Here is a 12,135-nt window from a genome sequence, read left to right as displayed (position 1 = left end):
CGCTTAGTCCAGTGCTCTGCACACAGTAAGCGCTCAATAAATACGATTGATTGATTGCAAAGCACCGCCTGAGCGTCGGGGAGGTTACAAGTTGATCGGGTTGTCCCATGATGATGATGGCATTTATTAAGCGCTTACTATGTGCAAAGCACTGTTCTAAACGCTGGGGAGGTTACAAGGTGATCAGGTTGTCCCCCATACGGCTCACAGTCTTAATCCCCATTTTACAGATGAGGTCACTGAGGCCCAGAGAAGTGAAGCCCTCGTCCCCCTCTCCATCCCCCCCATCTTACCTCCTTCCGTTCCCCACAGCACCTGTATATATGTATATATGTTTGTACATATTTATTACTCTATTTATCTTGTGCATATCTATTCTATTTATTTTATTTTGTTAGTATGTTTGGTTTTGTTCTCTGACTCCCCCTTCTAGACTGTGAGCCCGCTGTTGGGTAGGGCCCGTCTCTATGTGTTGCCGACTTGTACTTCCCAAGCGGTTAGTACAGTGCTCTGCACACGGTAAGCGCTCAGTCAATACGACTGAATGAATGAACGCCGGGCCAGTGAAGGGCGGGGTCAGCCCTGGGTAATAGTAATAATAATAGCATTTATTAAGCGCTTACTATGTGCAATAGACTGTGAGCCCACTCTTATAGACCGTAAACCCACTGTTGGGTAGGGACTGTCTCGATATGTTGCCAACTTGTACTTTCCAAGCGCTTAGTCCAGTGCTCTACACACAGCGCTCAATAAATACGATTGATTGATTGCAAAGCACTGTCTGAGCGCCGGGGAGGTTACAAGTTGATCGGGTTGTCCCATGATGATGATGGCATTTATTAAGCGCTTACTATGTGCAAAGCACTGTTCTAAACGCTGGGGAGGTTACAAGGTGATCAGGTTGTCCCCCATAGGGCTCACAGTCTTAATCCCCATTTTGCAGATGTCACTGAGGCCCAGAAAAGTGAAGCCCTCGTCCCCATCTCCATCCCCCCCATCTTACCTCCTTCCCTTCCCCACAGCACCTGTATATATGTATATATGTTTGTACATATTTATTGCCCTATTTATTTTACTTGTACCTATCTATTCAATTTCTTTTATTTTGTTAGTAGGTTTGGTTTTGTGCTCCGTCTCCCCCTTTTCGACTGTGAGCCCACTGTTGGATAGGGCCCGTCTATGTTGCCAATTTGTACTTCCCAAGCGCCGAGTACAGTGCCCTGCACATAGTAAGCGCTCAATAAATACGATTGATGATGATGGTGAGCCCACTTTTAGACTGTGAGCCCACTGTTGGGTAGGGCCTGTCTCTCTATGTTGCCAATTTGTACTTCCCAAGCGCCGAGTACAGTGCTCTGCACATAGTAAGCGCTCAATAAATACCATTGATGATGATGATGCTGATGATTCTTTCCACGGGCGGGGCCGGACAAAGGAAGGTGGGGCCGGGCCCGTGGGGTTGGCGGGGGGATCGTGCGGGGCGTGGGCGTCCAGTCTAGTCCCGTCCCGTCCCTAACAGAGCCGCTGGGCGTGGGTGGCTTGATGTGTGAGGGGTCCTTGGGCCTGCGGGTGCTGCTCCCGCTGTCCGGAGAGACCTTCTGGCTGCCCCACTGCGGGCCCCAAACCACCGCACGCCAACTCAAGGAGGAGCTGGAGCTGGTGGCGGGCATCCCGCTCCACTGCCAGCGGCTCCTCTACCTCGACCAAGGTGGGCACAGCCGCCCGGGCTCCCCCAGCAGCCTGGCTTTGGGGGGAAACCTGGCAGCCGGAGGTCGTGGGTTCTAATTCAGTAATAATGATGGCATTGATTAAGCGCTTACTATGTGCAAAGCACTGTGGAGGTTACAAGGGAATCGGGTTGTCCCACGGGGGGCTCACAGTCTTAACCCCATTTTACAGATGAGGTACTGAGGGCCGGAGAAGTTAAGTGACTTGCCCACAGTCACACAGCTGACAATTGGCAGAGCCGGGGTTTGAACCCCTGACCTCTGACTCCAGAGCCTGTTCTCTTTCCACTGCGCCACGCTGCTTCTCTATCAATCAATCAATCAATCAATCAATCAATCGTATTGATTGAGCGCTTACTGTGTGCAGAGCACTGGACTACTACTACTAATAATAATGGCATTTATTAAGCGCTTACTATGTAAAAAGCATTGTTCTAAGCGCTGGGGAGGTTACAAGGTGATCAGGTTGTCCCACGGGGGGCGGGGTGGGGGGGGCTCACAGTCTTAATTTATTTATTTATTTATTATTTTATTATTTTACTTGTACATATCTTTACTTATTATTTTACTTGTACATATCTATTCTATTTATTTTGTTAATATGTTTGGTTTTGTTCTCTGTCTCCCCGTTCTAGAATGCGAGCCCACTGTTGGGTAGGGACTGTCTCTATATGTTGCCAACTTGTATTTCCCAAGTGCTTAGTACAGTGCTCTGCACACAGTAAGCACTCAATAAATACGATTGATTAATTCCCATTTTACAGATGAGGTCACTGAGGCACAGAGAAGTTACGTGACTTGCCCAAAGTCACACAGCTGACAGTTGGTGGAGCTGGGACTTGAACCCATGACCTCTGACTCCAAAGCCAGGCTCTTTCCACTGAGTCACGGTGCTTCTCTAGTAACATACTAACAAAATAAAATAAATAGAATAGATATGTACAAGTAAAATAGAGTAATAAATATGTACAAACATATATACATATATACAGGTGCTGTGGGGAAGGGAAGGAGGTAAGATGGGATGGAGAGGTCATTCGTATTTATTGAGCACTTACTGTGTGCAGAGCACTGGACTAAGCGCTTGGGAAGTACAAATTGGCAACATATAGAGACAGTCCCTACCCAACAGTGGGCTCACAGTCTAGAAGGGGGAGACAGAGAACAAAACCAAACATACTAACAAAATAAAATAAATAGAATAGGTATGTACAAGATAAATAAATAGAGTAATAAATATGTACAAACATATATACATATATACAGGTGCTGTGGGGAAGGGAAGGAGGTAAGATGGGGGGATGGAGAGGTCAGTCGTATTTATTGAGCGCTTTCTGTGTGCAGAGCACTGGACTAAGCGGTTGGGAAGTACAAGTTGGCAACATATAGAGACGGGCCCTACCCAACAGTGGGTTCATAGTCTAGAAGGGGGAGACAGAGAACAAAACCAAACATACTAACAAAATAAAATAGAATAGATAAGTACAAGTAAGATAGAGTAATAAATATGTACAAACATATATACAGGTGCTGTGGGCAAGGGAAGGAGGTAAGATGGGGGGATGGAGAGGTCAATCGTATTTATTGAGCGCTTACTGTGTGCACTGCACTGGACTAAGCGCTTGGGAAGTACAAGTTGGCAACATATAGAAACGGTCCCCACCCAACAACGGGCATATAATAATAATAATAATATTGGTACTTGTTAAGCGCTTACTATGTGCCGAGCACTGTTCTAAGCACTGGGGGAGATACATGGGAATCAGGTTGTCCCACGGGGGGCTCACAGTCTTAGTCCCCACTTTACAGATGAGGGAACTGAGGCCCAGAGAATAATAATAATAATGGCATTTATTAAGAGCTTACTATGTTCAAAGCACTGTTCTAAATGCCGGGGAGGTTACAAGGTGACCAGGTTGTCCCACGGGGGGCTCACAGTCTAAATCCCCATTTTACAGATGAGGTAACTGAGGCGCAGAGAAGTTAAGTGCCTGGCCCCAAATCACACGGCTGACAAGTGGCAGAGCTGGGATTCGAACCCATAATCTCTGACTCCCAAGCCCGGGCTCTTTTTACTAACCCACGCTGCTTCTAATCCCGACTCCGCCACTTGTCTGCTGTGTGACCTTGGGCCAGTCACTTAACTTCCCTGGGCCCCAGTTCCCTCATCTGTAAAAAGGGGATTAAGACGGGGAGCCCCATGTGGGACAACCGGATTACCTTGTATGTACCCCAGCGCTTGGCACATATTAAGCGCTGAACAAGTACCATCATTATTATTATTACTGAGCACTTTTTAGTTAGAGAAGCAGCATGGCTCAGTGGAAAGAGCCCGGGCTTTGGAGTCAGAGGTCGTGGGTTCGAGTCCCGGCTCCACCACAAGTCTGCTGTGTGACCTGGGGCAAGTCACTTAACTTCTCTGAGCCTCAGTTCCCTCATCTGTAAAAATGGGGATTAAGACTGTGAGCCCCACGTGGGACAACCTGATCACCTTGTATCCCCCCCCAGCGCTTAGAACAGTGCTTTGCACATAGTAAGCGCTTAACAAATGCTATTATTATTATTATTATTATTATTATTATAACAATACAAGAAACAGTGATACTCCCTACTGCTATCTCCCCTCAGCAGGGATACCTCCAGGGCAGGACCATGCCATCCTTCCCTCCCCCTCCTTCTCCCACATCGCGATCCCTGCCTCCCTCCGAACCCCAACCCTCATTCATTCATCCAATAGTATTTATTGAGCTCCTACTGTGTGCAGAGCACTGTACTGAGCGCTTGGGAGAGTACCATACAAGAATAAACGGGAAGCAGCGTGGCTCGGTGGAAAGAGCCCGGGCTTGGGAGTTAGAGGTCATGGGTTCTAATCCCGGCTCCACCACTCGTCGGCTGTGTGACTTTGGGCAAGGGACTTAACTTCTCTGTGCCTCAGTTACCTCATTTGTAAAATGGGGATTAAGATTGTGAGCCCCACGTGGGACAACCTGATCACCTTGTATCCCCCCAGCGCTTAGAACAGTGCTTTGCACATAGTAAGCACTTAACAAATACCATCATTATTATTATTATTATTATTATTATTAATAAACACATTCCCTGCCCACAACGAGTTTACAGAGCACGGGTTTGGGAGTCAGAGGACGTGAGTTCTAATCCCGTCCCCGCCACTTGTCTGCTGTGTGACCTTCGGCAAACCACTTCACTTCTCTGGGCCTCAATTAACTCATCTGTACAATGGGGATTAAGACTGTGAGTCCCCACATGGGAAAAGCTGATTACCTTGTATCTACTACAACACTTAGAAGAGTGCTTCGGCACATAGTAAGTACCTAACAAATACCATTATTATTTCAGTCTACTGCTCAGAGCAGCTGTTGACTGCTTTCAAGGTCTTCTTTCCTGACCATTTAGAGTCCCTAAGGAAATAATCCAGGAAAACCAAGAGTGGGAAGAGGGAAGACAACTCTGAGGTCATAATCCCATTACTCAACAGATATTTGATGTCATAAATGTGTTTGACGAGAAACGAGGGTATCAAGAAAGAGGAGCTATATGTAGTTTGAGTCCACGTGTAGATCACTGTGTGTGAAGCATGCTGGTTCATTATATTCTGAGAATTTTTGATAATAATAATACTAATTGTGGTATTTAAGTGTGCTAAACTCTGGAGTGGATATAAACAAATTGGGTCAGACACTGTCCCTGTCCCAAGAGGGGCTCACCATCTCAATTCCCAGTTTACAGATGAGGTAAACTGGGACTTTTAGAGGTAAACTTTTAGACTGTGAGCCCACTGGTGGGTAGGGACTGTCTCTATATGTTGCCAACTTGTAGTTCCCAAGCACTTAGTACAGTGCTCTGCACACAGTAAGCGCTCAATTAATAAGATTGATGATGATGATGATTGATTGAGGTAACTGAGGCACAGAGGAAGTGAAATGACTTGTCCAAGGTCACACAGCAGACAAGTGGAGGAGCCGGAATTAGAACCCATTCATTCAATCGTATTTACTGAGCGCTTACTAGGTGCACAGCACTGTACTAAGCACTTGGAAAGAACTATACAGCAATAAAGAGAGACCGTCCCTACCCAACAATAGGCTCACAGCCTAGAGGGGGGGAGACAGACGCCGAAACGAAACAAGTAGACAGGCGTCAATACCATCAAAATGGATGAATAGAATTATAGATATAGACACATCATTAATAAAATAAATAGAGTAATAAATATGGACAAATATAGAACCCAAGGGGAGGGGAAGGGTGTGGGGGAGCGCCTACCTGGAGAGTGGAGCTCGGCTAGCTCCCGGGCCCCGGCCCCGGAGCGCCCCGCTCCCCGCCCTGAGCGGCCCCGGCCATGATCTTCCAACTCCTTTATGCTCCTGGTGAAGGGCCTTTACATGGGCCTGCATTTTAATGTGACACACTAAATCATGTTTTATTAACCCTTCCATTTTTACACTCTACAAGCTATGATTGAAGATTTTGAAAATAAGAACTATGTGTACATTTGGTGGGGCTCTGTAATCAAGATAAGATTTTTAAACTCAATAATTACAAAACAATTCACAAAGGCATCAAGTGAAGTGTGCAGAGATGTGTTCTTGATGTTCAGGGTCAAAGAATCTCTTCAATTGACCAGTGTAATAGTTACTCTTTGCTCTTTTTTTTTTTTAAAAAAAAACCCAAAACAAAACAAATTCCCTGCAGGAGTCTTGATGGATGAGTCTACAATAAGATTTCATGATATTGTTCCTGGTGGAATTATTACAATGTGTATCTGGCATGAAGATGGATGGGAGGATCTTGTCCTGGCTGCAATAGAAGGGGACATCAAAAAGGTGTTTGTGCTTCTTATATTTGATTAGCAGAAATGTCTGGTCCTTGCCCAGCTTTGAATGAGAAATACATTTTCTCTTTTTATTTTTTCTCTATTTCCTAGTTCATTCTTTCTCTCTCTCTCTCTCTCTCTCTCTCTCTCTCTCTCTCTCTCTCTCTCCCTCCTTCCTCTTTCTCCTATCTATTTCTTGTTCTTGTATTTGTTCATTGTGTTTCTACCTGTCTCATATGTTATATTCTATGAACTACACCAGCACAGCCTAACAGAGATGATGTCTTTAACAGCATTCTGCAAAAGTCTATCTCAGTCTACCCAACTCTAAATTTACCTCTCTAATTTATCCCCTTTCTCCTTTGAATTCCCTTTGCCTGTGAACACAGGTGCCATTTCCAAGACATGGCAGGAGCCAAGGTGGAGGGAGGCTGGACACTGAAAATTAAAGTAGTGATTTTGCTCTCTCCAGAGCAGAGCAGAAATGGAAATGTCTCCCTTCACTTCATTTCTCTTTCCCTCACTCCACTCCCTGGGTCTGAGACGGAAAGGCAGGATCCTCTGTTGGGATTTTGGAATCTGTGTGTATGTTTGGTACCCAAGCCTTTACCAAGTGAAGATTTACCAAGTGATAGATACTGAATCCAGGATTGCTGTGTTTGAACTCATTGGTGACTGGAACAAAAAAATAGCTTTTTTCCAAAGGGAAATATTTTACCTCTTTAAAGTGCAATCCTTCATTTGGGGGGTCACCTTTTGTTGTGTCTCTTCACCTATCTGGCTCTATCTGTTTATGCATAAGTTTGAGCTTCAACAGTGACCAGGTCTGCCTGAGGCAAAGATGACACTTGATTAGGGAAGCAGCATGGCTTGGTGGAAAGAGCCCGGGCTTGGGAGTCAGAGGTCATGGGTTTAAATCCCCGCTCTTCCACTTGTGTCAGCTGTGTGACTTTGGGCAAGTCACTTGACTTCTCTGTGCCTCAGTTTCCTCATCTGTAGAATGGAGATGAAGACTGTGAGCCCCATGTGGGACAACCTTGATTACCTTGTACCCTCCCCTCAGTGCTTAAAACAGTGCTTGGCACATAGTAAGCGCTTAACAAATACCAACATTATTATTATTATTATTATTATTTCCAAGAAGAAAATGTACACCTGTGTCCAGTTCCCTTTTCACTTGAGGCAAACAGTTCACTTGGTCATGTTTTGGGGGTTGGACTGAGGCCTGCTAGGTTCACTCCATGTACAAATGGACTTCTTGGCCATTATAAGCTTGTGTCTGTCTCAACTGTCTGGGAGTCTGCCACAGTTCAGAAAATTTTACTGTGTTTTCCTGGTGCTCTCCCCAAAAGCATCAGAAACCTTATTGTGAGCACTGGACTCGAGAAGATTTTCTTGAGGAGAGTTAAGGGGATCTCTTCTTTAAAATAAATACTTCTATTAGCATTAACTTTCATTACAATTGTTTTCCTGCCAGCTATCCTGTTTGGGAGTTACTGAAGACTCTTCCTACCAAACTGCACATTCAAAGTGCTTAGGAGCCAAGGAGAAGAAGGAATGGGTGGCTCACAGAGCTTTTGTGGCCTTTTATATTGCAGCACATAGAAACCACTCATCCGTGGTACACTATTTCCTACAAAATGGTAATATCAACCCCTTGTTTTTTGTGATGTACTATTTTTTGTAGAAAACATTCGGCATCTCTTTGGTCTGTTATCTTTCTAACCAATGACTTTTCCAGTTTAGACAGAAAATATGTATTTTGCCAAGACTAGAAGCCTTTTAATGTCACTATGAGTTCAGTCAGTCATATTTATCGAGCTCTTACTATGTTCAGAGCACTGTACTAAGCGTTTAGGAGAGTACAGTACAACAGAATGAGCAGACATGTTAATATTCATTGGTATGAATAAATAATTAATTTACAGTATGTAATTTAAAGATATGTACATAAGTGCTGTGGGGTTGGGGCAAATATAAAGTGTCCAAAGGTCACAGATTGATGTACGCAGAAGGGAGAACAGTCCAGGGAAAAGAGGGCTTAAGTGGGACCAGATATTACCTTGGTAATGCTTTGAAGGTGGAGAGAGGGGTGGTCTGATGTATATGGAGGGGGAGGGAGTTCTAGAGATGTGTAGAAGGATGATTTGGGTGAAGTATGGACTGGGCAGGAGAGAGTCTGGTATGAGCCCGTTGTTGGGTAGGGACCGTCTCTATATGTTGCCGACTTGTACTTCCCAAGCGCTTAGTACAGTGCTCTGCACACAGCAAGCGCTCAGTAAATACGATTGAATGAATGAATGAATTAAAGATGGGTTCTTTAAAACATTAATTATATAATCAGGTCTTAATATTGCCTGCACTTTCAAACGGGATCACAAGAAGAACTTGTTTTGGTTGGTAGTAATAATAATTGTGATATTTGTTAAGCGCTTACTCTGTGCCGAGCACTGTACTAAGCGCTGGGGTAGATACAAGCAAATCAGGTTGGACATAGTCCCTGTTCCATGTGGGGCTCACAGTCTCAATCCCCATTTTACAGATGAGAGAACTGAGGTACAGAGAAGTGAGGTAACTTGCCCAAGGTCACACAGCAGACACGTGGCAGAGCCGGGATTAGGACGCATCACCTTCTGACTCCCAAGCCCAAACTCTATCCACTAGGTCATGCCGCTTTTGTCCTGTGCTACGTAAGCTCCACGTGTTCAGAGATCTTGCCTACCAACCCTGTTGTATTATTTACTTTCCCAGGCACTTAGTACAGTGCATCGCACACAGTAAGCGCTCAGTCAGTACCGTTGATTGATGTCAGCCTTTTATGCTTTTTCAGGTATCGACTATATGAAAAAAACTCCAGCGGGTAGAACAGCTCTTCATGTTGCTTCTTCCATGGGCAATGTTAACTGTGTGGATTTACTTCTGCAACACGAGGAACTAGTCTCTGAAAGGGACTCAAAGGGGCAAACAGCAATGAGCCTGGCACGGCAATGGAGGCGCAAGCAGAGTGAACAGAAACTCTTCCTTTTTCAGTGGAAAAAGAGAGTATCCAGCAGTGCAAAGAGCAGGAGCCTACAAGTATCTAAAGACTCCACCGAGTTCCATTTCTGACCTGAGGAGACATGGAGACATCCAGAATCACGCTAAAGCTTTCTCCGATAGACTTTCAGGATACACATCCCCGCGTGATTCCAGAGAGGTTTTAGCCATAAGTGTAATGGAAACATTACATTTAATTCAGCTCAGATATTAAATTACCTCATGTACACGTTTTCCAGAACTCCGGGTTTAATGACTCCTGAACACACCTAGTTATCGTGATGTTCCCATGCCTACTCTGGGGGGTCCAAGAGTGCCTCCCTTCGAAAACAGTTCGAAGGTGAAGGGATAGCACTGTACGAGACCCTGAAACTTATTTGCTTCAGGAGATTGAAATTGGGGCCACTGAGCTGAATAACACTGAACTAGGACGAAAACTACTGGACTGAAACTTCCTGTATTCAGTGTGATCCACAATGTGTGATCGAAAGCACCAGCCAAAACCCAGTTGAATTCAATTCTCCAACCAGAGAATGTCCAAAGTCAAAATGTAATTAGTTCTTTGAACAGGAAAGAATAGCAACAGAAAAATAATCTAAAAGAGGTTTACAAGATAATCCTTAAAACCCCTGAGGTTCAAAGCTGCAAAGGCCAAGTTGATGATCTGATTGCCAGGAACCAGCCACCGTTCATTCATTCATTCATTCATTCAATCGTATTTATTGAGCGCTTACTGTGTGCAGAGCACCGTACTAAACGCTTGGGAAGTACAAGTTGGCAACATATAGAAACGGTCCCTACCCAACAGTGGGCTCACAGTCTAGAAATACGTTTCACCACCTCGCTGCCTGAATGCTTTTGCTTGGGGAAGTGGCTGGGCCAAACCTAAAAATGAGCCCTAATGAACCTACCCTTGCTTGCTTTTAACTTCAGATAGAGGCTTTTTGTTGTTTTTTTTATAAGGTATTCATTGAAGTGCTTACTGTGTACCAGGCACTGTACTACGCACTGGGGTAGATACAAGCTAATCAGATTGGACTCAGTCATTCATTCATTCATTCAATCGTATTTATTGAGCGCTTACTGTGTGCAGAGCACTGTACTAAGCACTTGAGAAGTACAAGTTGGTAACATATACAGACGGTCCCTACCCAACAGTGGGCTCACAGTCTAGAAGGGGGAGACAGAGAACAAAACAAAACATATTAACAAAATAAAATAAATAGAATAAATATGTACAAATAAAATCAATCAATAAATAGAGTAATAAATACATACAAACATATATTATATATATATATATATATATATATATATATATGTTTATATATATGCAGGTACTGTGGGGAGGGGAAGGAGTCCCTGTCCCAATAGGATTTACAGTCTTAATCCTCATTTTACATTAAGATTGTAATCCTCATTTTACAGATGAGGTAACTGAGGCCCGGTGAAGTGACTTGCCCTAGGTCACACAGCTGTGTGAAGCTGAGATTAGAACCCAGGTCCTTCTGACTCCCAGGTTTGTGCTCTATCCACTAGGCCACACTGCTTCTCAGGCTAAGCAGAGAGAAATGTATTGCCAGGTGAAATTCTAGTGGTGTTAGATCAACCAGGAACATACAACCCAGGCCAGGAAGCTAAGACTTCCTTTCGATGTGTTCCTTCAAGAGACTCTGCTCTGTCCCTGGGGCGGGGGGCGGGGGTGAGGGGGGTTTTGTGTGGGTAGGAGGAATAGGTGGGAGGAGAGCTCACTATTGGAAGGGGCAGACTCCTCCCAGGAGGGAAGGCATAATCAGCATTCTCGTGAGTTTTGTAATTTTCTGCTTCTACTTCCTTCCCCACCATCCTCCAGACCTGTTTTGAACATATTTTGAAGCACCTTGCTTTGGTCTTACTTTCAAACACAAGGTGTTGATTTTAGAAGGTGAGATTAATTAGACTTTTGCAGCAAAGGACAGTAATTCATGTGTGGGCAGAATGGAAAAGTTGTTAGGCACATTATCAGTCTTTCCGTGCTTTCAAGAGTGCTTTCAGTCACACCTTCCCCCTTCGAATAATACTACTGAAATCCTAGAATGCTCTGATTTAGTCCCAGATTTGTTCAGATTTATGTATCATTTGTATACAAATAACATGGGTTATTACAGTCTGTGAAATATGCTGGTTCTGCTGTTTCTTCTATTTTCACTTTTTATATCTTCATTCTTTGTGATAGAGGTTGCATTGAGTTTTTCATTTTAGCTAATAGTTACTGATTTAGGAGATTCAGTTAGTGGTTCTTGAGCTCTAGTGCCTTTATTATCTGGGCAGTCTCAAAGTAGGTTATTTTCTGCTGCTTCCTCTTCCTAGCTGTCTGTCTCTCACAGACTCGTGTGAGAGGGTGCTTTGATTTGCTAAATATTTTTAAACATGTTGCAAAGCGGCATTTCATAAACAGTGCTTCAAGATCTCTGCAGCAATGATCTCTTCCACCTTTGGGATCCTTTTAGCCACTGGGGATCATTTAGGGCATCGAAGCAGTAATTCCTTGAAACGTTT

General features: G+C 44.2%; 1 protein-coding gene across 1 annotated transcript; it reads left to right on the top strand.

Annotated features, from left to right (window-relative positions):
* The first annotated feature begins 1,533 nt into the window (after positions 1-1,533).
* ANKRD60 (ankyrin repeat domain 60) lies at positions 1,534-9,821 on the top strand. The gene is given in 5 exon segments (XM_038750731.1): positions 1,534-1,708; positions 6,441-6,571; positions 8,039-8,204; positions 9,392-9,660; positions 9,662-9,821. Coding segments are annotated over 5 exon segments (882 nt in total). The 5' UTR covers positions 1,534-1,542; the 3' UTR covers positions 9,812-9,821.
* The last annotated feature ends 2,314 nt before the right edge of the window (positions 9,822-12,135 follow it).

This window comes from Tachyglossus aculeatus, chromosome 8 (genome assembly GCF_015852505.1).
Source record: "Tachyglossus aculeatus isolate mTacAcu1 chromosome 8, mTacAcu1.pri, whole genome shotgun sequence".
Lineage (NCBI taxonomy): Eukaryota > Metazoa > Chordata > Mammalia > Monotremata > Tachyglossidae > Tachyglossus > Tachyglossus aculeatus.
This window is presented reverse-complemented; position numbering and strand designations above follow the sequence as displayed.